Below are 26,150 nucleotides of genomic sequence, written 5' to 3' on the forward strand. Positions count from 1 at the left end.
TGTTGGTGATGGTATGTCACAAGAATGGGTGCATCTTGGAGTCTTCATGTCACAATGCCAGCTAAGAAGACCCTGTGTGCCAAGAGCCCATCTGTAGACTGTAGGAATGGGGTGAAAAAGAACAGCAAACTCTTCCTCATGCCTGACTCACTACTGCTGACCATGCCCCGGAGCATAACCTCTGTACTGCTGGCATGCTGACATTATGACATTGTGTTGTGATAGGTGCTGGCACGTTGCTTTGCAGTGCAGCTTGGGCTTCTAACCTTTTGGGCTTTCCCATTCCCTTAATACCATTTTCAGAGTATTTGCAGCGGGATTAGCTATCGATTCTCGGTGAGGTTTTCAAAGCAGTTTAGACACACGTCTACAGTGAACGTGAGATGTTCAGTCCAAAGCCTGTCGGAATTATTTCACGATCTCACCCTCTGTCTTTATGAAATTTGCAAAGCTCTTGTGCCCCAAGAAGTTTCCAGCAAAAATCCTGACAACACTCTGGATACAGAGCAAACACTGCCAAGAACGCAAGGAGGCGAGAGCTGTCAATGTCAGCCATGTTGTTGTTGTTGTTAGTTACGTCCGCTTGTTCTACCCCTGCAGGCTCTGAAGACTGTTCTAGAAACTTCACCAGCTCCAATGGCACTATTGAGTCCCCCGGATTCCCTGATAAGTATCCCCACAACTTGGACTGCACTTTCACCATCATGGCCAAGCCAAAGATGGAAATCATCCTTCAGTTTCTGACCTTTGACCTAGAGCATGACCCCTTGCAGGTTGGAGAGGGAGATTGCAAGTATGATTGGCTGGACATCTGGGATGGCATTCCTCAAGGTAAGCACCGGGGTGACGTATCACCAAGGCTTTTCTCTATGCCTGGCTATTCTCCCATTAACCAGCAGTAATAGGGAGTCTGAAAAATTCCATAGAGGGCATGACTCGTTGGTATTCTGCAGCACTAACAAATGCAAAATATTGTTGGCCTTTTCTCAGGTGTTAAATATGGTGATGTTGCAAATCCTATCTGTTCCCAATACTGGGTTTGTCCTCATGGAGTGTCAGCGTAGACTTCATATTACTGATGAACCTACACCTTTAATTTTCTAATTGTATCATTGGATCATTTGCGTTAGAGATGAAAAAGATCTATTGATCACTGAGTCCATCTCCCTGCAAGTACAGAATAACGTCTGTCCCACAGAGGCTGTATCAGATGTGTTATATAGTACGTGCATTAGAAATGCAGGTAGATGGACACACAGATGTGCACTAGAAATGCGGAGAGGTGGACAAACTGATACTACACTTGATCTACCTCTGTTCTTGTAAAAAATATAAGTGATAGAAACGAAACAATCAAAAATGCCTTCATTTCATCCTGATTGGTTCTGTAGGGTGGATTATTACTCGCTATCCACTACCAGTGTATTCTTGCAAAGTAGTGCTGACTTGTCAGGTTAGATAAAGACTAAAGAGTCCAACCAAAAGGCTGGAGCTACTTTGCTGCTCTTTCTTTTGCAGTTGGCCCTTTGATAGGCAGGTACTGCGGCACAAAGACACCTTCTGAGATCCGCTCAGCTACTGGTATTCTCTCGCTTACCTTCCATACTGATCTGGCAGTGGCTAAAGATGGCTTCTCTGCCCGCTACTACTTGGTCGAGCAGGAGATCCCGGAAAGTAAGTTGGAAATTTTACCGTCAGGCCTGTTTGTGGGACTCATGCAGTCATGTGGGCTTTTTATTGAATTTCTGGGAGTGTTTCCGTCATTCAGTATGTCTGTGTATGCAAGCATTTGGGTGAGTGAGCCAGGATGAGTGTTTTCAAGAGTGTTTCAGACAGCTGTACAGAGAGAAATGAAACTATGTATATTTTAGCTTCTGCGTGGAAACTATAGTTACTGATTGTGATGAGTTGGACCCTTCCTTCTGGGATGCCACCTGATGTACTGGGATTTCACTGAGCCTTCCCTGCTCAATCAGTTCCCTCTCCCTGCTTTGCTGAATTAGGCTCTCCGGCCTCTTGCAGCACACACACAAAGGTAGGGCGACACCACACTGTAGACACAGACTGAAGTCAGCTCTGCATATTTTCATAAAGAATATGGAGTGAAACGTCACATGAATTGCAGTTTCCATCTTAGTCTCACCTTTTCACTTGTTCCTAATGTTCTCATATTCCTTCTGTACTGAAACTCTCCATGTCTGGTCTTGATCCAAAGGATTTTTGGAAAATTTGGGCAAAATTGGTGCAACCATATTATTGATAGAGTGGGAAAAAATACAGTTTTCCCATAATACACTTTCCCAAATTGCCAATTGGAATTTTGCACTTGTCTAATTCAAAAATGCCTGACGCTAGAAAGTTCAAACTTAGTCTTGTTTTGATAGCCCCTGTTAAGGAAGGGGAAAGAATTTGGTTTGATAAAAATAAGTTCTGTTCTTTCAAAATTATGAACATTTAAACTCAGCAAGTTAACACATACATGTTAGAAATTTTTATTTTATTTTTCTTTGTGACATCCTTCACCTAAGATGATGGTCAAAACCTTTCTGTACTGTGATGCCATGTTACAACAGAAGATAGTTTCAGGACACCTCTCTTAGAAGTTTCAAGCCTTCCCCCCTTTCCCCTCCCCCCCCAAGAAAGAAAGAAAGGGAGGGTGGCTATTGTCCCCAAGTTGAAAACCCATGGCCTAGAGCAGTTTAGAATATTGGACATGCACAGTCAGGGGCTGCTGTACTAAGGATATTTGCATTACGGCTGCCTCTGTGCAGTAGTCTTGCATTGCTATGTCTCAGTTGGGAATGCCTCAGCTAGGGTTGCATGAGTTAAGGATGCCTCAGTTAAAGGCACTTCAGTTTTTCAAATTTATCCCACCCCCCCATTTTTGTCCCCTTTTAATTCTCTTCTTTAAAAAACAAGGACATTAAATGTACACGCTAATGGTCAAGTTTGAAAAATCAAGGGGACTGAAGTCAGAAAATGAAAAATGTTTGCATCAAATCCTGCTCTCACTCACACTGGTGTAAACTGAGACTTTAATGGCACCGCTTAGAGCATAATTTGGCCCAGTTTCTAGTACAGTGTTAACTCAGCCGTGTTCAACATATGGGACGTTAGTAGAGCTATATCAGTTTACACCAGCTTAGGGTCTGGCCCATGTAGTATTTGCTACTGATGTTTTCTTTGTGAAATGTATCTTACTGTTTGTTAGGAAACATATGCTGTAAAATATACATGACGTGACACATGGCTGAGTTAATGTGGATTTAAAAGCCTTAAAAGTGAGGAAATTCAAAAAGTTGAGTTCTAGATTTCTCAGTGTTAATGGTAGTGACCTTTTAAGCCAGTCTACCCCATGCAGACACCTATGGACCCACACTTTCCCAAAGGGCAACACATACCCACACATAGACATCTTTCAAATCTGAGTGCCATTCTTGATCACTCATGTATGTTCCCATCTGTTTCTGGCAACTGTGGGATATGGCAGAGAGTGCATTCCTCAGTGATTCCTTTCCTGCCTTTCCCAGCTTTGGCTAGAATTCACCTCTTGGCTTCAAGAGGTTATAAGTTGCCAAGGAGCTTCACAATCAGGTGCGGGGGCTTGGCACATCTTGAAAAGGGATTGGGGGAGTTGTAAACAGGGTATGGCCAGGGGGAGGGTTGTGGGTGCGCAAAGGTGGAAGAACCTTATTATAGAGGGGAAAGGATCTGGACTGAGCCCCCCACATGTGTTAATTTACAGAGGGTCTTGCAAACGTAAGGCCAGTCCTGTACTTAATGCTGAATAGTTTTTTGCATTGCATGTGTATGCAGATATTTCTATGTAAATCCAATCATTGTGACAGACATATGGGTTTGATCTAGGATGCTGGGGAGTAGTTCATGGCTTACTTCCAGTTGGGAGTGAAAGATACAGAATTTGTAAAGTTGTCTCTGTGTGTGTGTGTGCGCGTGTCTGCTCCAGACTTCCAGTGCAACATTCCTTTGGGGATGGAATCTGGCAGAATCTCCAATGAACAGATCAGTGCCTCCTCCACCTACTCGGACGGAAGGTGGACCCCGCAGCAGAGCCGGCTCAACAGTGATGACAACGGATGGACCCCCAACCTGGATTCCAACAAGGAGTTCCTCCAGGTTCGTACAGGTCCCCGTGACAGGAAGAGGAAATAGAGTGCTAAATTATCGAGGATGAATATTAAATCTTGATTTTATTAAGGCATTTGACACAGTCCCACATGACAAACTAAGCAAACTAGGGAAATGTGGACTAAATGAAAATACCATAAGGTGGGCACAAGTGCTTGAAGAATTGTATTCAAAGAGTAATTATCAATGGTTTGCTCTCAAACTGGGAGGATGTATCTACTGGGGATGCACAAGGGTCTGTCCTGCGTCCGGAACTAGTCAACATTTTCATTAATGACTTGGATCATGGAGTGGAGAGTATGCTTATAAAATTTTCTGGGAGGGATAGCAAGTGTTTTGGAGGACAGGATTAGAATTTAAAACTACCTGATAAATTGGAGAATTGGTCTGAAATCAACGAGATGAAATTCGATAAAGACAAGTGCAAAGTACTACACTTAGGAAGGCAAAATCAAATGCACAACTACAAAATGGGGAATAACTAGATAGGCAGTGGTATTGCTTAAAAGGATCTGGGGTTTATAGTGGATCATCAGTTGAATATGAGCCAACAATGTGATACGGTTGTGAAAAAGTCTATCATCTTTCTGTGGCGTATTAACTGGAGTGTTGTATGGAGGATATGGGAGGTAATAGTCCTGCTCCACTCAGCACTGGTGAGGACTCAACTGCAGTACTGTGTCCAGTTTTGGGCTCCACACTTTAAGAAAGATGTGGACAAACTGGAGAGAGTCCAGAGGAGAGCAACAAAAACAATAAAAGGTTTAGAAAACCTGACCTATGAGGAAAAGTTTAAAAAAATGGATTTGTTTAGTCTTCAGAAAAGAAGACTGAGAGGGGACCCTGGTAAGAGTCTTCAAATATGTTAAGGGCTGCTATAAAGAGGATTGTCATCAATAGTTTTCCATGTCTGCAGAAGGTAGGACAAGAAGTAATCAGCTTAATCTGCAGTAAGTGAGATTTAGGTTAGATATTAGGAAAAACATTTTACCTCTAAGGATCGTTAAGTACCAGAATAGGTTACCAAACGAGGTTGTAAAATCTCCACCCTTGGAGGTTTTTAAGAACAGGTTAGACAAACATCTTGCTGGGATGGTCTAGGTTTACTTGGTTTTACCTGGTCCTGCTGCGTCATGGGGGGGGCTGGACTAGATGACCTCTCAAGGTCCCTTTCAGCCCTACATGTCTATGATTCTATGATTAATGTGCTGTAGAGATGGGGAATTGCGGCTATAATACTGGGCTTAGCAACAGTTTTGTGTTGCCAGGCAGCTGCTGCAGTGTGCAATATTGAACTGACCTCTAGATCACTTTTGTCAAAAGCATGGTCTGCTAGAGGCCAAGCCAGCATTGTCCTCTGAGCAAGTGCTGAAAGGGCACACTGGCACTGGCAGGCACCGCTGTGCGGGCCTGGTAGCCAGCACTGGCAGAGCGACACTGTGAGAAAGCCTCTCTGCTGGACGCAAAGCCAGCGTTGGCAAAGCCCCACCATTGCACTCCAAAACTTCAGCTTTCTTCCCTCCCCCGCTTTGAGCCACATTGACTGTCCTGCTGTTAAACTGACCCTGGAACATAATAAGGCTCGTGGAATATTTTATTGCCTTTGTGACATGCAGAGAGTCCATGGTGGGTGAGCGACTGTTTAGGGAAGTCAGGACGACTCTGCCTTTGTGAAAGGAGCCAGCCCTGCTGCTGGCCCATTAACATTCCTGCACAAGTCCTGACTTGACCTTATGCCCCCTGAACCTCCATGGACTTTCTAGAGAGCTGAGAGAGAGAGCAGTCTCCGGCTACTTACAAGGACCATTGACTCTGCAGCCACCCTGATGGCCGGAGTCTTAACTAAATGTTGGGAATGTGCAGCCAGAATAATACTGATTGTGCTGGAGATGTAGTGAGCATGGTCAGTGTGAAATTCAGGTCGGGATTTCAGAGCAAAGTCTTTCTTTAGGCCCTTCGTTAGAAACACATTGTCTCTCCACAAAGTGTTTCTGAGTGGCTCTATCGCTGTGAGATGGTGCGTGCTAATGGGCATTAAGAACTGAAGGTACTGAAATGTCATTGCCTGAAGCAGATGTCCAAGGGCTTGTCTACACTACCGCGTGGGGTCGATCTAAGATACGCAACTTCAGCTACGGGAATAGCATAGCTGAAGTCGACGTACTGAGGTCTACTTACTGCAGTGTCTTCACTGCAGTAAGTTGGCAGCTGACGTTCTCCTGTCGACTCCGCTTGCGCTCCTCGTTCTGGTGGAGTACCGGAGTTGACGGGAGAGTGCTCAGCGGTTGATTTATCACATCTATCTAGACACGATAAATCGACCCCCGCTGGACGATCACTGCCTGTCAATCCGGTGGGTAGTGTAGACAAGCCCTAAATCTTCATTCATGGCAGTGCTACCAAGCCAGATTGTGTGACCTTTTTTAACCCACATAACTAAAATAAACATTAAAAACATTGAAAACTGCTGTTCTTGCTAATTGGCCATCATGACTTTATTTTACATGGAAAAGCTTTGTCCCCTGGCTTCTGTCCCATTTAAAAGGAAGCAAGCGTTTAATTTTAGTGACAATCCTGTTGTCTGGTCTGAGGGGAGACTTTGTACTTTCATTTACGGCCAAACTTCAAAGTCCTTAATCAGTTTCACCCAGTCCTCACACTAGCTGAATTCCTGCTGAGGTCAAACCCTGCTTTTTTCCCATTGAAATCAATGGGAGTTTACTTAAAGACTGAGTACAAACTGAGAAAGGGCATCAAGATTTTGCCCCTTGTGATCAATCACACTTTCGTACACAGTCACTTAGCCTGCTTCATACTTAAACAGAGACAGAGACACCTGCAACGTACTTTCCCCTCTCTTTCCCCTGAAAGTATAAAATTGCATGAAAACGGCAGAGCATGAAACATTTGTTCTCTGTGGCATGTTCAGTTAAGTGGTCTGAAAATCAGCCCTGGAACAGTACTGCTGAGTTTCCAAACCAGTGTGACCCTTGTTGCACAGAACACTCAAGCAATGGCAGTGGCAAAAGCCACAGCTGTGTCTACATGCTCTGATGAAAGCAAATGGGATATTAGATCCTCCGCTGGTATAAATCCACAAAGCTCCAGTTGCGCTGCGCCAGCTGGAGCTATGCTGGTTTGCACCTTCTGAGCAGTTGGCTTTTAGTTTTTAAAGATGAGGGGAAGGTCCAGTCCACCTTGGGACTGATGGTAATCACCATTTTCTTCCTCGTCCTCCTTTCCCTTCTCTCCTCACTGCCCCCCACCCCCCCGATCAGGTGGACCTTCGTTTCCTGACCATGTTGACGGCCATTGCTACCCAGGGTGCCATCTCCAAAGAAACGCAGAATGGCTACTATGTCCGCTCCTACAAGCTGGAAGTCAGCACCAACGGTGAGGACTGGATGATGTACCGGCATGGTAAAAACCATAAGGTAAATGCATTGTCCCTTAACAGCTGCACCCGTGGGAGCCTTGCCAGCAGTGGAGGAGTGGGAGGGGAAAGGCGAGAATACATTTTATGGATTTAGGGATTTATTTTGTAAGGCCTGTTTTGCTGACGCTGCTGGTCAGGGCTGACAGGCTGCGTGGGGAGGCCTTCCCCAGAAATGATCTTTCTCATCGATAGAGCGATCACTGTTCCTTAGAAAACCTGGCTGCTGTTGCGTCTTGCTCAGTGGAGAGAGCCTGCAGTATGTTCTTTGACTGCAAATGAAGGAGAAAATGCTTTTCACAGCCCGTATTTTGCCATACAAGATTCATTGAGCATTTATGGCTGGAGCCCCATCCCCATGCTGGGTTAACAATCACAAAACCACATGAAACTGCAATTCAGGAGTTATTGAGGCCTGGAAATGAAAGGGCACAAATCCTAAGAGGGGATCGCTGTGTCCCGGAGAACAAAACAAACAATAAATAACGAGGAGCAATTCAGTTTGTCAGGCATACGGGATCTGCAGTAGCAATCACAGTTGGCAGTGCTGTTTGTGCCTGCTGTAGCCGCAGCTCCTGGAGGTGTGTAGTGGGTTGGGGAGGTGGGTTGTGTGTAATATGGATGTTTGACCCTTGGAGATCTTTGAGCCTCCGATGCACCCTGAATGCACAATGAAGGGAACGCTCGTGAGGCGCTGTGTTTTTGAGGGTGGGTAGGGGAACAGCTGGCTGCACAGAGTGCAGATGTATATAAAACAGAAGTGGTTTCAGGTAGGTGCGGCACTGTAATTCGCCTGGGCTGTACAGGTGCCCTTTAATTAAAGGAACTTCTGAAATGCCCCTGAGAGCTCGGTTGTGGTTGGCTGCGGTGTTGGCGTCCCCTAGTGGATCGTGTACATAGGCACTGTACAGTGTGGGGAACAGCAGCTGTTGTCCCCCAAACAAGAATTTCATCCACACAATCTGTTCTGTACATTAACTGCTGAGGGTTGGGGCACAAAACGGAGATGAAGGTGAAGTGATTTTGCTATGACTTTATTTATTTCTTTTTCATTTTCCTGAGTGAGGCTCTCAGCCCTCCATTGGCAAAGGGCATGAAACCCTCTGGCTCAACTTCACAGCCATTCGTCCAAACATTTTCTTTCCTCTGTGTCCGCATGGTTTCACCTACCCCACAAGTGTCTTTCAGCGTGTGTCTCAGGTTCAGACTAACTAAGGTGCTTATTTGGTCCCCACTGCCATTGTATTAGAGCACCTCACACTGACCTATTTATCCCCAGAACACCCCTGGTGAGGTACGGAGGGGGAACTGAGGCAGAGAGAGGCTAAGTGACTTGCCCAGGTCACACAGAAAGTCTGTGGCAGAGCAGGCAACTGAATGCAGGGCTCCTGAGTCCTATGATAATGCCCTAACCATTGACCCACACTTCATCTCAAAGCTTACTGCAAATCAACTAGCACCCCTTGGATTCACACTCAAATCATGAAACTCCACATTTCCTGAAGATTGGCCTGACCCAAACTCCCAAATCCAAACACCTTTGGGCAGATTGGATCTGGAGCTGCATGTGGCGGGTAGGGCCCATATCTAAAATGTCACATCATTCCAGTACAAAACTATCTGGAGTCTGTGGCTGCCTCCCAGCTGGGCCCAGGTTGTCTCAGAAAGCTCCTAGGCCTTAGCAGACCTCTTGATGAACGTTGGCTGAGTTTCCAGACTGCAACAAAACATGTAATCAGGGGAGTTTGAAGTTTCATTAGGACCATTTTTGCAAAGCATACAGGGAATGGGCAAAACTAAGGTTAGAAAGATGTGCTCTGAAAAACCAAGTTGGTCAGGCTGGTGTTTAAATTGCCCTTTGCAGGAAATTTGCAAGTCAGTGTCAGTTTCAGCGTGATGCAGATTTTTGTCACCTCTGACTTTATCCTTCCCTGCCAGGGGACTCTGTAGACACGAAACCAGATCCTCGGCTGGTGTCAGTCAGGGCAGCTGGGTTGACTTCAATGGAGATAAGCTGTTCTACACCAGCTGGAGATCTAGTCCACAAAGCATGAGACCCTTCGGCCCAGATCCTCAGCTGGTGTCACTCAGTGTAGCTGCTCAGCAGTCAGTGGAGCTGTGCTCCTTGACACCAGCTGAGGATCTGGCCCCTTTGTATGTGGAAAGACATCTCAGCTACACAACCTCCTTCAATATAAATCTCTCCCTCTTTACTCCTTTATGTTCATCCCAGTCTCTCTCCCTCTCCCTTTTGCTGGACTCAATTTAGCAGACACCTCCTGAGGCTGGTGGAGAAGTAATTGCTTTTTGGTGACCTGCCTAGCCCGAAATCAGGGTGACTGGTTTGTTCCCCTCCCCTTTAAATGTTCAGCCTTCAGCAGCTGAGCAGCAGCAGAATGAGTGCAGAACCTTCTGATTCTACTGTACATCCCTCAGCCCCGGAGCGCGGCTCAGCGCATGGAGCACCAGCGAGCTGGCCGCGCTTCCCGTTTAACGTTAATCACTGCTGTTCTTTCATTAGGAAACCTCCCAGATGTCTGTATTTAATGTGCAGATTCCACACTATTCCTGGTGCGTCAGTGCAGCTCTCCGCACGGTTCACAGTGAAATAGTTGAGTGAACCGTGCCAAACAGATTTGTCAAGTCTGCCGCAGTTTGATTTGATGCCACGAGGAGTGGGGAGGGGCGGGGGACTCAGTATTCCTGCGTATACACGTATAGATGGATCAGCCCATCTCCCTCTTGCCTGTGTAAGGTGGGCAGGGAGCCAAGCTTAACTGGCGCTTCCCGCGAGTCGGCTAACATCTACATCTTCATCAGAGAGAGAGAGAGAGAGAGAGGGATACAAAAGAGGAGAAGGACTGAGCATAGGAGGGGTGGATGGCAGATAATATTCCCTCCAGAAAGTGGAGGGCAGGTATGACCTCCCCTCCAGTGCTTCTGGTGCCAAGGAAGAGGAAAGGGTGGGTAGATGTGGTGTTTACTGCAGAATTTGAAGGCTCGACTTCAATTCCCTGGCTGCTCTCAGCGTTGATACAGTGTACCAAAGGCAAGGGAACAGGAAAAAGGAGAATAAAGTGGAGGAAAACAAGATTAATGAGAGCTCAAGGCAGCGGGGGACGACCGTTGTTGTCTTGCAGAGTGCTAATATATTTGGGGGAGAGGGAAGGGAGGGTAGCCAAATTGCAGACATGCTGCCTGAATGAGATCAGGACTAATCAGAGTCTTTCTGTTTCCACTCCTGTCCACCAACCTGCCTCCTCAGCCCAGCTGCTCCCAGTCAACAGGTGAGGGAGGCTATGCTGTGCTGAGGAAAGCGATTATAGCTTCATCTGGGGCATTGCAGGCATGCTTCTCTCCAGATTTAGCCTAGAAAATTGTACACATAGGCAATACGTCCACATTCATTTACATGAATGTTGAACAGACGTGCCTGTTATACATTAGTCCATTAGTCTCTCTCTCTCATACACACACACACGTATGAGACATGGGCCCAGGGTGCAAAATATGGATGCAAATTTCCAACGCCTCCAAATACATGGTTTATCTCTGTAACAGAGATAAGGAGCAGAGTTGGGGGCTTCCTCTCTGCCATGCACACACACTGTTTATAACTACACCACAAACCAGAGAATCAGTGGACCCAATGGGTCATATTTCCAAGCACAGTATAGTGCCCATTTATATCAGTCCGTTGTCAGGCATTTTTGTAAGCTGTAACAAAAAGTACTTGAACTCTCACTTTGGACATCTATGTTCAATGCTCTGGGTGAAAGCTCAGTCCTGTGGCTTCTTTATCTAGAGAGCTGCAGGGAAGATCTAGCCCTCAGCCCACACTCTCCTCTGCACTAAGGTACCGCACTGCAGATGTTTAACCCATCTCCCAAATCCTGACTTGCTTTCACTGTTTGTGTAGATGAAACGAGGATCACTTCGGATTTGTCCATATTTGGAAAATTAGGACCTAAAATTCACCCCTGGAGCTGCACCTGTGGACAACTACAGGTCCCAGTTTTCCTAGCATAGCTGCAATCCTATGTTTATGGGGCCCAATTCATCCCTTGTAGCATACCAGTAGATCACATTGCTCTTGGATACCAGCTGACTCCCTGATCTAGGATTTGTCTAGGTATATAGGATCCGATATTATATCTTTAATGGGATTAACTTTTGATCCAGTAAAGGGCACTCTCAGATGCAGAGATTCCGCCCCAGTGATGGTTCTCTGCCCAGTGTACACAGGGCCCAGTCTTGCATGCATTCCTCAGGAAATACTCCCAGGGCAGGCAAGGGGAGTGAGGTGTAGAGGCTGAGGTGCACTGCTTTCTGTCTGGCTGCAGGATCATTTCTCTTTTACACCCCCAGTCTGCTATTCCTGGATTTAATAAATGCAGAACTATCCATCTCCTCTTCTCCAGGATCCTCACGCCACCAAGCTGCCCTGCTCCCCATTTCAAGTCTGGCAAGAAAAATAATCTCCCTGACTTTTCTCCTTCATGCTTCTCTGTCTCAAATCCTGAAACCCTAATCCTGTTAACGCGCTCTGTTCCAGGCCTCTGTCTCCATGGGGTAACCTAATCCTGCAGTAAATCTAGTCCATGCAGAGACAGACACACACACAGCTGGGGGAGGAGCGGCTGCTATCCACGCCCCCACCCTAGAAAACACAAAACCTCTCCCTGGAATGTCCCAAGAAATTGCATGATGACAAAAACAGCACTAAAAATAAATAAGGCAAGAGACTGTCCCCAACCATAAACTGCTTTTTGGATTTAATGGTGCTTTTCTCGCCTTTGCTTCACTTCTGACTTGGCAGCTGGTAGGATTCCCACACCCGGTGGAACTAATGCAGCTTTAAAAAATCCCCTAGCCAACAAGGGGAAGTTTTAAAGTGAAGAGTGTCCTGGGTATGATTTACAAGTGGAGGCAGGAGGTGGAAAAACCCACCCTGGCATCCTCCAGCCCCGGCATCCTCCCCCTTCCCTGTGTTTCTGCAGCAAATTAATTAAGCGAGTCAGCTCTCATTGATTATCAATTTAATTTTACGTGTAGACCTGTTGGCTGGACTAAAACGGAAGTAAAAATAAAAGTGTAGGGAGGGGACAGGCAGGTCTTTGATGCTGCAGTGAAAGTGGGTTGCCTTGGCCGCTGCTTAGAAGATGCTTTTAATTTGTTAATGGTTTTTACATTTGTCTTCCAACTCTGCCACCCTTGTGTGTGTATTTTCATCTATCACAGCCAGATCCTCAGATTGTGTAAATCATTGCAGATCCATATAAGTCAATGGATCTACCTTGATATACACCAGCTATGGATCTGGTGCATCATGTGTGTTGAGTGGCTTGCAATGTACAGAGGTAGGGAGACAATGTGATGTTCTCATTGTGAAACAAAACATTACTGCTTCGTTGGGGCTCTGGGTTTCACAAGTGCTCCTGCTGGTTCTTGCTGTGCTATGAAAGTTAACTCAGGGCATGATTCAAAGCCTACTGAAATCAATGGGAATCTTTCCCTGGATCTCAAGGGGCTTTGGATCAGACTTTTAGTTAAAACAAATTCGACCAACAATAGGTTTCTCTCACCAACAGGTCAGCGTCCAGCATCTCTAAAGAAGGAAGGGGGCCAAGGTTTCCAGAAGTGATCAGGGATGGTGGGTGTCTCACTTTGGGGAGGGAGGCGTTCAACCTGAGACAACTTAAGGGGCCTGATTTTCTTAAAGTGCTCAGAAAATCTGGCCCCGTAAAGGTGTGCCATGCTGGATGCCAAACCACCCCAAATCAGTCATTGCTTTTCATGCGCAGGCCATGCGCAGGTCTGAGGCTGATCCTGTCAATGCCAATGACAGGAAGATTAGAGGTAATGTGCAGCAATACAACGAGCTTCAAAAGGGGTTGAGTGTTTAGGAGACTGGCAAAAAACATCTACTGGAGTAATGCAAAGTAAGTAATCTTGGAGCAAGTAGCCAAAGTTAAAGGATCAGATCAGGGCAAGGATTTGGGAAAAACCTATTGTGGAAAAACCATTAAACCTGCCAACCCAGAGCAGAGGTGCAGGAATAAAGGCGCAGGAGATGCTAGGGCCAGGTCTACACTACAGAGACTATAGCAACGTAGCTCTGGTGCGGTCACTGTGCCGGCATAACCCCTTAACACAGACTCAGCCTACACCGACAGAAGGGATTTTTCCATCACTGTAGGGACACCACCTCCCTAAGCAATGAGAGTGAGGTTAACCAAGCTGCCTCTACACCCAGGGGTCGGTCTCCCCCGAGTGCCATAGCTATGTTGACCTCGGTGTTAAGTGTAGACCAGGCCTCGGTCCTATAGTGTATCAGAGGTGGTATTGTTACTGATTAAAGCACTTAAAAGACATACCACAAGTGCTTCCTCCTGTCTGCTCTGTTTAGTATTAATCTCTGCGCAGTACCAAAGGGAGGATGCAGCAAAGGCATCAAAGATGCCAGCTGGCCTTAAAAAATTGGGGTCATTTCAGGCCTACGCATCCTTACCAGCCGCTCCTATTGACGGGAGTTGCACATAACTCATAACCAAGGCCCGGATCCAGCACAGTTCTGACGTGCGTGCCTAACTGGAAGCACATTCTGAAGTGCTTTACTGAATCAGGTTCTGTCTGGGGAAGGAACGTGGTCCTAAGTTCTGAAGCAAAATGTAAGGTCAAAGGACTCATCTCCTTAGAAACAGGAGGAGGATTTCAGGCAACCTAAGAAATGTTTTCAGCATTACAGAAGAGATGGATAAAGTTGTAAGGCCCAACCCTGGAATTTATTTCACGGGTGTAAATCCAGAGTCACTCGGCTGAAGTCAATGGCACCCTATACCGCAGTCAATTCAGAATTAGGCCCACGTTTTTCATACTGCAAAGGGAGTTCAAAAATTAGGTAACATAAACTAGGAAACAAGCCAGAATGGGAGTAATCAGCAAACGGGCCAGAATGGGGGTAATCCTCATATGGAATAAATTATCAGGAAAGGTGCCTGAAACGAGGAGGATATATACATCTAAAAGAGAGATGTAGACATGTGTTTGGAGAAGGAAGGGATTGATGCACAGGGTGAAAAAGCAGGAAACTGGGATTATATTAAACCAAATAAAAGGTGGTTACATTAGAGCCGGATAAACATTTCCTGTTCTCCTGTCTTATGTTCTTAGGTGATTTGCTGCACATCAGCTTTTCAGGTGACATAAAGCTGGAGCCTTTGGTCTAGGGTGGAAATATATCCTCTCACCCAGAGTGTGGGCCTTCTCCCTCTCTCCCTCTCCCTCTCTCACACACTCACTCACAGCAGCCACCATTTGTCTAGCCCTCCCGCTGGAAAAAGGGTGTTTGGTGACTGCTGAGCAAGGCAAGGATGGGAAGTGGGGGTCGGACAGGAATAAAATAGGATATTAAAAACCCATAAACCATGCTGTGTTGCTAAACAGTACCAGCATGATCTATAGTCTCTGGATTAGCATTTCTGTTGAAGTTCAAATCTACTCCAAATCCCAATTATCAACCAGATTTGCAGACAGAGCCTTGCACAGCCCCCCCTCTCCTCACCACCCCATAACTAATCCCGTAATGCCCGAGGGGCAGGATCCCAGCACTTTGCCTGGAGAGCAGAGTTCAGGTTGTGGTGCTGTGAACACTGACAGGAGCCGTCACGGGTTTGGTGCTGAATTACTCTCTCCCTGCTGTAACAATCTCCATGCCCCAATGTGCTGGATTCCAGGAGAGCTGCATTAATGTGTCCTGTCTGCAGGCTTTAAAAAAAAATCTCAGTGGGAGCCTTGCTCCTGTTCAAGGCAATGGGCCAGGTTACAGCCTCACTTGCTTTTCTCCAAATCGCAGGAATCTATGGTTGAATTATTTAACTGTTGCCTCTGACAGAGGTGAGCCAGTGCCAGGCATTTTCTTTCTCTACCCTCCTGTTTTACTCTCAGATAAACTTCACGGAAGCTCTTGTGCTTAGCAAAGCATATGCAGGGTAGGAGAGAGCATAAAGCATAGCCAACGTTGCAGTGTCTATGCAGTTCCTGGCTTGCAACAGGTGATGCACTAACCCTGAAAGCCTGGCATACTCAGAGAGGAGAGCATCCAGCTTCTCTCTGGAAGTAATGACTTCAGCGCCCCAGGGTGGGCAGTTGTACGGCACAGAGAACCATTTAAAACTCCACTCAAGTTGGATGTTTCCTTTTTCACTTGTTCCCCCCTGATGGCACTGAAAACTGAGACAGAACCACAAGTATACCGTATAATAGAAGAGTGAGCGAAAGAGAAAAAACTCCACATGGTAGTTATTGATTATGGCCATCTGGTAAGACAGATGCTTGTTTGTACCATGCTGGATCACAAACTGCCCCTGAAAGCTTTCTTTTATGTGAGAGGCACGGGCGGTCATTGATTATAAAGAGGCAGCCACAAGGTCGTCCTAAATAATGATGCTTCAAATTTACACACCGATGTTCTCTGTAGATCTCCATACACGTCACAAAGATGGGAAAGGGCTATTATCCCCACTTTATAAATGAGGAAACTCAGGCACAGAAAAGTTAAGGTCAAAATTGGCCTTTTATTTTATTTATTCAGATTTTTAGGGCCAAACATCCACTGTTCCAGATGAAGCCAGTGGGAAATGAGGCCCAACTGGGCACCCAAAATCAGAGGCCATTTTTGGCCTAAGCGACTTCCCCACAGTCACACAATGAATCAGTGGCCGCGCACCCTGCCCACTCCAGCCAGTCCAACTCCCTTTGCACTGCTCCTCAGTGCTTCCTGCTGCTAGGGCACTAGCCCATCTTAGAAAGCCCCTGCCTGTCCTTTTGCTTTGGGTGACTATTTTGCTTAGACAAGGACATCCTGATATTTTCTCCCCATTGCAGGTATTTCAAGCTAACACTGATGTCACCGAAGTGGTCCTGAACAAGATCCACACCCCAGTGCTGACTCGGTTTGTCCGGATCCGTCCCCAAGTCTGGCACAATGGGATTGCTCTCAGACTTGAGCTCTATGGCTGCCGCATCACAGGTTAGGAGATTTCCAGTTCTTTCCCTTCTTCCTCCCCACTCCTGTTCCTCTTGGTCTGTGTGAGCCTCTCCTATGTAAAGCGGAGCAAAGGACATTAATTCTGAAGTCCTCCTTAAGATCAGGTCACACATACACACCCTGCCCCTAATTCTGCCTGCCTTAGCCTCCTCAGCAGCTGGCAGTGCAGATGGCGTGACCCTGCAGAGGGAGGACACATCCAGGCTTTTTGATAGGACACACTTTTTGTAAAGGAAGGTGTGACCATATGATCAGCAGCCAGGACTCTGCTATGAAAGAGATGTTTTTAACAGACTCAGAAGTGGATGTGGGTGAGAAACCAGCAACTGGAGTTAGGGGATGATTTGCACAGAACGAGGATGTTCTGAACGTCGGGTTGAGAGGTTCCTGCAGCCTTTGAGGGCTGCAATAAAGGGAATTACAGCTGGTGTAAGTGTTTTGACATTTCAGTACCTAGCAGTTAAGTGCAGTGGGACATTGCCCTGTTAGCATAACGCTGACACACTTCAACATGTTATTGTACGGTTTCCCTCTCTCCCCTGCTCCTTTTCTCTCCGTGCAGATTCACCCTGCTCCAACATGCTGGGGATGCTTTCCGGCCTTATCTTAGACTCCCAGATCTCTGCCTCCTCAATCAGAGGGTACGACTGGTCCCCTAGCATGGCCCGGCTGGTCAGCAGCCGCTCTGGATGGTTCCCACGAATCCCCCAAGCCCAGCCAGGGGAAGAGTGGCTGCAGGTGGATCTGGGAGTCCCTAAGAATGTGAAAGGAGTGGTCATCCAAGGGGCCCGAGGAGGAGACAGCATCACCATGGTAGAGGCTCGATCCTTCGTGAAGAAGTTTAAAGTGGCCTACAGCATGAATGGAAAGGACTGGGAGTATATACAGGACACCAAAACCATGCAACCCAAGGTAGGGTCTGTCTATCGGAATAGGACCTTTGAGGACAATGATATTGGGTTGGATAGCTCCACATCCAGCCTGTGCCCCACTCACTGTCCCCGCTTGCCTGTCTTTCTTCACAGTGGGGTTGGTTAGTCCTCAGAAAGAGCACAGCATGTAGGGGCTGTGGTGGTGTGCGGATTGGGCCATCAGCCCCAGGCTTTCATGACTTTATCCCCATCTTATTCCACGCCATACCTGCCCTGCCTGGGGGAGGTCTGATTCCCTTCATCTCCTGCACCAGCCACTGAGACTGGAGCTCCCATCCAGTGCCTGGTAGAAGCAGGCAGAGTTGCTGGTACATCAGGAGGAACCTTCCCCTCCAGGAGTCGTGACCATTACCCCAGCAATCCTTCCAGCTCCTACAAGTCGGAGGATGAAGGAACCCATCGGACAGGGCGTGGTGTTCCTGCAGAGAGGCTAAATACACCTTTTAAAGGAAGATGCCTTCTAAGTGTTACTTCCTCCCTGAGACAAGAGGGTGATGTAGGACACATGATGTTCTCCACCTTTTCTGTACCACAAACCTCTTTTTGCCTATGGGGACAATCCTGGAACCTCCCTTTCCCATCTATGTGGGACAACCACTGCCCCCATATGTAGCACATACGGGACAGGCAGGATGATTGTGACCCCCTCCCCCCGCTCTAAGGAATTAAGTCATTGGATTCTAATGAACTTCTTCGTGCACATGTGTGTGGATGTTTCTCCTCCTGAAGGCTTGAAAGAGTCGAACTTTTTGCAACATGGTAACAATCCCAATCCCACAAATGAGTTTTGAGGGACTAGCTACGACAATAAATTTAAATTTGTTCCCAGTACACAGGCAACCGAAAGGGGAGATGTCTGCAATGCTTGGCCCGTAACCACTGGGGAAAAATGAGAATTCAAATGATCCCAGACAATAGCCTCTCTATAAAGCCAGGGACAAAATGTGATGTCGTGTGCTGGAAGTCAGTGGAGTAACGCCAGCCTTGCACCAGTGTGTAGCTTGGATGGGAATCTGGCATGGGCGTTATAAAGTTTGGGCCGAGGCATGTTGTATGGTTTCGTTAGAAACAGACTCTGTGGTGCTCGTGAGACTGAGTTGGGGACAGCATATGTTCACTCACAGAGCTACAAATTGGAAATAAGACCGAGAGTTGTACAACCAAAACTGTCTGTTTCAGGTACTACAGGAGATTGCCAGATCTGCGCTATCTAGGCTGTACCTGAGCTGCCTTCCAATACAAGTTTGTTTTAGCGTAGCCTCTTGTTTTCCTGCACTTCCTTCCCCATTTTCACACTTTTGTCCCTTATCTGTTGTACATGCATGGACTGTAGGATAGCGCCAAGTCTGGAAATCCTCCTCATGCTTCTGAATCTTACTGCTAAAGATACCTTGTTGTATCTACTGTACTTCAAGTTCTTTTGCTTTATGACAATAGACAGTGATTTTGGACTGTGGAACACAAGGTTCTAACGAACATGAACTAGTAATTGGTTTGTCAGAATGCTTCATGTTCCAGGTTTGTTGATGGATAATATACATGATGCATAGATTAGCTTCTCTCTCTTTGCAGCTTTTTGAAGGCAACATGCATTATGACATCCCTGAAGTCCGAAGGTTTGACCCTGTTCCTGCACAGTACATCCGGGTTCACCCAGAACGGTGGTCTCCAGCAGGGATTGGGATGCGTTTGGAGGTGTTGGGCTGTGATTGGACAGGTATGAACCTTGCTTTCATTTCTATACTTGGTCAGTAAGACATGGTGATATTTCTTGAAATAGTAAAGTAGGTGGGATATAGTTATTTCTCTCTCCCTACATTCCCACAGGAGGTGGTGTTCTAATTCTGCAACCTCTGCAGAGGTAAACCTGAGCTATGAAGCTACAGTTTAAGCATGAGCCAAATCCAAACTTTTCCATACTAAAATATGGTCAGATTTGGTGCTCTGCTTGAGACCAGACCTCGCTGCAAAGTTTGGACCCTGATCCAAGCTTTCCCAAAGTTCTGCAGGATTCCAATGTGGGGTTTAGGGGCAGGTCCGTCTCTGATTCTCATTTACTATCTAAAGGGGGACCATTTCCCATTTTTAATGTTACTAATTATACTACACAGGTGTTTAGAGGCCCTAACCAAGATCAAGACTTTGTGCTAGTCATTGTACAAACATGTAGAAAGAAACAGTCTCTCTCCTGAAGAGACAAGATAAAGGGTAGGAGGGGGAATCAGAGGCACAGCAAGGTGCAGAAGTGACTATACAAGGTCACAGAGCAGGTCATTGCCAGAGGCAGGAATAGAACCATGGTGACTTGATTCCCAGCCCAGCGTCCTGTCTGCTAGATCTCTGCTAAGGAATTTTTTCTCTGCCGTGGAGTACCACAGAAATCCTGATGCTGATGCGTCTTGAGACGGTACTAGAACTTCTAGGACCAGGGAACCAAAAGTTTGTCCACCTTGTTTTCATAACTGGAACAGCTGCTCTTGCCTTGAATACAGAGGTATGACCCATGAAAACTGCAGAACAAATTCACTGAGGTCATGGGGAGTTGTGCCCATTTACACCAGAGCTAAATTTGGTCCTCTGAGTCGCAGTGTGAAATGGTCCATCTTGGTTCGTATCTGAATATACAAAACAAAACAAAACAAAACAAAAAAACCAAAACAAACAAACAAAAACAAAAATGAATTCAGCTTGATGCTGTCCCTTTGGCCTAGAGGAATATTCCTGTGTTTTTTGGGTTTTTCTAAATAGTACAATGATCTATTTAAATCTGGATCTGGTCTCCAGATGTCAGTGATAAAGAGGTATGGTTTCTATGTAAAACAACATCTGTAAAAGGCATTTTCTTGTAAGAATTCCTGCTCCAAGAACCTTAAATTATGTATAGCCCACTGCTAGCCTTTCACTGGGTTTTTACTACTCCTTTCTTCTATTATGTATGCAAAATATGTTACAATCATTTACCAGCAAATTATAAAACAAAAAATAGTAAGGGTGAAATCTTGCCTCCATAGAAATCAATGGCAAAAGTTCCCATTGAGTTCAGCGGGACCAGGATCTCACTCTACATTATTTAACTTTAAATAAAGACTGGATGTCTTTCTAAAAGATACGTTATAGGACAAACTGAAATTCCAGGCTTGATGCAGATACCTCATGCTGAAGTTTTATGGCCTGTGATATGCAGCGGTCAAACCACATGATTATAATGGTCTCTTCTGGCCTTAAGAGCTATGATATTTTGAAAACAGTGATTCGCAGCCTGGGGCAGGTTTTCAGCGGAGTGCCCTCCCTTTTGGCAGGTGTAAATTGCACCCTCAGTTGAATTTTGGAGGCAGATCTGAGTACTTTTGTCTTTGTCTGTTATGTAGTTAGACATCCACATACTCAGATGTGCTCTGGCGATGCATTTTGTGTGTGCAAATTTTTTAGGTATAACCCCCAGGTCAGCATGTGTTGCGTGTCCCCCTCTTTGCCTGATCCACAGTAGATGTGAGTCTGTTACAGCACCCAGTTAGAGCCTGGCTCTTTGAGGCAAGCTGTAGAGACTCTTGCTTTTAACTAGGGAGATCCCTGCTCCAATCCCTAGTGTGTCTGCCAAGATAGCAGGCTCAGACAGCCACAATTTACACCTAGAAAAGAGAGAACAGGCCTTAGACTAGCTGAAGATTTACTCATTCTGGGCCAGATTTTCTCCTCTGCTCCATCACTTGTGTGCTGCTCTGACCATGCCAAGGGAACAGGAACTGGTGCTATCCCCCTTGAGACCTTCTCTGGCATGGAGGAGTCACCAACGGGTGTAGAGTCAGTAGAGCAAGCTCCTATGCCTCCTTCCCTCTGCAGCTTTCTGCTATCCCCAGATGACAGACAGTCCCTTGGGGACCATTGCCAGCTGGTGTAGCTTAGAGCAGCCCCCAGGCTACTCTTACTTGTGCTAACCCAGGCAGAGAATTGACTCCATGATGCCTCTCCCGCCTCCCACCACAGCTTACTCTGTTGCAGCAAAGAATCCAGGCCATACTCTACAGTGCAGCTGTCTCAATCCTTTATGCTTTTTGTGTAAGTTCACCTGTATGGCTCTGTCCACAGCGAGCTTTGAACTTGTGCTAGCAACAACCATGTTAAAAAGGGATCGTCAAGCACAGTTTTTCCAAGTAGTGTCCTTGACCATCATTTCCCAACATGACTGTCTAGTCATTTGTAGTTTGCAACTTTTAAAAGGAAAACCTGCTGGCCATAAATGTGCTTAACTTAATTTATTTACAAGAATTCATCCCTGTAACTGTAGCATGGTTTGTAATTCTGGAAGTGAGGGGGAAAATCTTGTTACAACTGTGTTAACAAGCAATCTGGGGAGCGGAGAGTAACTGTGGTTTCATGTAAACTACAAAACCCAATGGGTTACAATGTAGCAATCCCTTGGTGTGACTAACGGCTAGTCTACACAAACAATTACAGTGTGAGAAGCTGGGGTGTGACTCCACCCTGCGCTACCCTGCCTCGGTCTGGCTATCCATGTGCATGCCGCTGATCCTTGGAGCTCGTCCTGTTTCAAAGAGGACTAGATCAAAGGGCTCTAACAGCTGTCAGCAGGGTGCACATAGTTAGTCTGCAACAAGGTAGCGTGGGGTAGATTCACCCCCCAGCGTGCTGCAGTCTTACTCATTTGTGTAGCCGAGCCTTAAGACATGGCTCTGTTCTGTAGGTGAGACCCAAACATATTACCAAACTGTGCTTAAGCCTGGCTGTGAAGCCCAAGGCTGTAGCACTTGCTTGGGAACAAGGTCAGGAGCGTGGTTAAAACACGACGATTTAAAATGTTTTCAAATAGGGTTATAAGTTGTAGCGTGGACCCTGCCCAACTGCCACTGTTTCTATCAATGGCTAGTGACTTTTATCAATTCAAACAGGTAACTAATAGCAACTAGGCTCAAAAACAGGTTGTTGGCAGGTATCTAGAAAAAAGTTGAAGTGACCGGTCAGCAGCTGGCTCATATCAAAGACCTGCTAACATTTTTCCTCTGAAGATTGAAGATTGATGAACATTAGCTTGTGACTTCTCTTCTCTCCTTTGAAGTTCCACACATCTGGTTTCAATTGCCCAACAACTCTGCAGCATGATCAGCAGGTACCTCTCGCCGCACGGACACTGCCGGGTGGAAGAGAGACCTTCTCCTTCTCACTTTCCAGTCACACCCCACTTTGGCCCTGCGATTTTCGTTATCTCGTCTCACCATCTTGTCATGCTTGCATAGTCATTGCTACGTGCTGTGCTGGGCAGTGGAACGATACGAATTTACACCAGCCGAGCATCTGGACTGCATATGGTACTTTGCCTTTCAAGGTCCTTTCCCATTGTCACATTCCTACTATAAATCTCAAAGCCCAAGAACAGCAACAACAAAAACACATATCGAGTGGAAGTAACTTGCGGCTTTTGACGTGTTGCCTTCAGCTGATGTTTTTTGAGGGTTTTTTTTAATGACTGTTTTTGGGCCTTGCTGCTTGCAATTTGCTTCTCGGTAACATTTGGAGTTTTATGGGGTAGTAACAAATTTGGACTTTAATATTAGGAGGCTTTGAGGTTGTTCAGTATTTTACTGTGAATAAAAGGCAGCTGAAAGGAAAAAAGGAACCCAAGAGTTTATGTGCAATATGTTCAATCACAGAAGCTGGGAAGCAGTGTATGGAAAATATTCAATGTATTTAGCCATTTCTTTCAGCTTCTGGCTTTATTAAGTAATATCCTGAAGGGTGCCGATAAAGAATCCTAATCACAGGTAATAGAGCAAAGAAACCTTTTTAAAACTGGGAAGAACAGTGGACTCTGCTGACTGCTGTGTTCCCCATGTAAATGGAGAGGAAGATGGAGCTTAATGTCATGTCATGTTGATCTTAATATCTTCTTGCTTAAATTTCCTTGCCACCTGCTTTTAGCTAGGTTCCCAGAGTCTATATGGAGGAGAAGGAAATGGTACAGAGCCACTTTAAATTGTCAGGAAGGTGGAGCATGAAACCAGACACTTTCTGCTTTGAGCCAGAGCATGCTAGGGATTCTCTGGGTCCATTTGTGGTTACATCATTTGTGGTGTTGAGTGACTTGTTTTTATAAGACTGGCACAACTGGTGGGAATATGTTTTTATGTTTTTATGAAAGAAAATAATGTGCTGTCTGGGATCTCTGTTATCCAGCGTAACAACAAACCTGCTAGCTAGTATAAAAAACAGCCTGTCGATTTAAAGGAGATCCTTATCCTGCAGGGTCCACAGCTCAGAGAACTCCCTATTTCCACTTTTGGAGGAAAAGAAGGCTCACAAGTGATTCAAGCCATGCTGACATTCGTCGCATGCTGGAAATTATTACTGCTTTCTTGCCCTCTCGTTATAAGATTCAGAAAGAAAGAGTTCTGTGTGGTTTCCTCTGTTGGGCTCTCTGAGAATGAGGCTCATTATCACCTGTTCTCCTTCATTTTCTTTATGCAGCTGTAAAACCCACTTCAGAGACACTGAAGCCCACCTTGAAGAGTGAGGAGACCACCTCTCCATACCCTACTGATGAGGAGACGACAGAGTGTGGTGATGGCTGTGGAGAAGGTGATGGTACGTACCAGACGCAGGCACCCTTAGCACAGTAAATGATAGGTTAACAGTTAAGTGAACACTCTTGTCTTTCCATTGGCTCCTGCTCAGTGGGACTGAGTCCTGGAAACCTGTAGAATGATAGTACTAGTAAGAATCAGGGTCAAAGTCTGATCTGTTATACCAGGGAAGGATAGTACAGTGAGGGAGAAAGGAAGGACAATACAGTGGTAAGAAAACTAGCCTGGGATTTGGGAGACCTGGGTTCAATTCCCTGCTCTACCACAGATTCCCTGTGGTCTCTCCATGTCTCAGTTTCCCATCTGCAACATGGAGATAGTAGCCCTGCCCTACCTCAAACACGTGTTGAGAGGATAAAAGCATTAAAGGTTGTGGGATGCTCATATACTATATTAAAGGGACCACATAAGTACCATAAATATGTAGGGGATTGACTCCTCTGAATTCAGTGAGTTTACTCCATTGTAATTGGAAGCAGAGTTTGACCCTCAGAGTTGAGGGTTTGGATAAGTACCCAACAGCATGGACATTTATTCAGACCTCATGGATCGGTAAACTTTGACTAGAAATTGCATTAGAAGAGGCTTCCAGGTGAGATTTCTGTCAGTGTTTTGGCCCATCAGCTTTAAGGCCTGATGGAAACATAAAAGGGGAACCTAATGAGATCTTGAAAACAAGTTAACTCTTTCACACCGTTCATAATGTTTCAGTTCTAGAAATGTGAGTCACAGACACAGCACAAAGGGCCTGATCCTTGGTGCACCAGTGTTACACCTGTTGAACTCCTCTGACGTCAGTGGAGTAACTTTGGAATTCAGGATGCCGTTTTTCATTAAAGGCACAGAAATCAGGAGTGCCGTGCAGTGCAGCGTGAGACGTACTTTCTACCTGGTGATACATTTTAACATGTAGAGCCAGTATCCAGGATGTTCCCTTCATATTTAGCTGTGATTTTCATTCTTCGACTTCACAAGCAATGAGGCATATTTCTCTGGACCATCAGATTCAGGAGACTTTAACAGAAAGAGTCTTTCTCCCTGGGGAGCTAGATTAGGTTGGAATAAAAGGAGCCATGTCCACACTGCTTTATTCCGAGCTGGGACTCGGTAGGGAAGGGTTCTTTCCACTGTACAGTAGTGTTCACCTGACGGCTATTGCGTGGGTCACGGAGCTCTTGCTGACTGTCATTAACTTTGGGGGCGTGGCGATGTAAAACTTTCTCTTTGTTCAGGAAAGCTACAAACAAGCCTTTGTTATATTTGGCCCCTCCCCCGGTGCTTCGCAGTCAGGAGTCTATCCTCTGACATTCTCAGAGTGCTGCTTTAGAAGCAGACCCTCAGAGTAGGTCCCTTCTCTAGCCTTCATGCAGTGACTTCCCTGCTCAGATGGCATTGCAGCCTCCTCTCGCCGAGACTAAGCCTCCTCCAGGACTTTCATTGCCCTGTAGCAGTGTCCATACGGATGTTACTGCACAGCAAGCTGGCATGCGGTAGACTCACACATTAGCTTGCCGCGCAGTAACTCACCGTGTAGACATGGCCTGAGCTTCAAGCCTCCTGTGACGCCCGCTCCTGTGGCCCAAGAGCTATCCCTGTCCAAAGTTCTGCTACCGAGGGCTCTGTTCACTTCATATAATGATGCTTTGAGCTGAGAATGAAATCTGTCCAGAGATTTCAAAGCACTGTGCAAAGGTAGGCAAGCATTGTCCTCATTTTATAGATGGGAAAACTGAGATACAGAGAGGTTAAGTGACTTGCTCAAGGTCACAGAGTGAGTCAGTGGTGGAGCTGGGAATAGAACCTAGCTCTCTTGACTCTCATCCCTTGGATTATTCCACTAGACCACTGCTGCCCCATAGCTGCATAGGTAACATTTTCATTAGTGGATGCTGACCCAGGGGTGACCATTCATAATTCCAGACATCCTGTTCTCTTCTGGCACGAATGCTTAGATCTGTCACTCGATAGCTGGGCTTTTGAGGCACTCGAGA

General features: G+C 46.1%; 1 protein-coding gene across 5 annotated transcripts in view; it reads left to right on the top strand.

Moving 5' to 3' along the window:
- The window catches only part of NRP2 (neuropilin 2), a 121,938-nt gene that overhangs the window by 46,148 nt on the left and 49,640 nt on the right, over positions 1-26,150 (top strand). For all 5 annotated transcript variants that reach the window (XM_037912001.2, XM_037912000.2, XM_037912002.2 and 2 more), the window contains exons 4-11: positions 601-831; positions 1,519-1,674; positions 3,968-4,137; positions 7,428-7,583; positions 16,469-16,613; positions 17,194-17,543; positions 19,136-19,280; positions 24,044-24,160. In XM_037912001.2, coding sequence (XP_037767929.1) covers positions 601-831; positions 1,519-1,674; positions 3,968-4,137; positions 7,428-7,583; positions 16,469-16,613; positions 17,194-17,543; positions 19,136-19,280; positions 24,044-24,160 — 1,470 coding nt within the window. The remainder of the gene's footprint in view (positions 1-600; positions 832-1,518; positions 1,675-3,967; positions 4,138-7,427; positions 7,584-16,468; positions 16,614-17,193; positions 17,544-19,135; positions 19,281-24,043; positions 24,161-26,150) is intronic.

The sequence above is a fragment of the Chelonia mydas genome, chromosome 11 (assembly GCF_015237465.2).
Source record: "Chelonia mydas isolate rCheMyd1 chromosome 11, rCheMyd1.pri.v2, whole genome shotgun sequence".
In the NCBI taxonomy this organism is placed as follows: Eukaryota; Metazoa; Chordata; order Testudines; family Cheloniidae; genus Chelonia; species Chelonia mydas.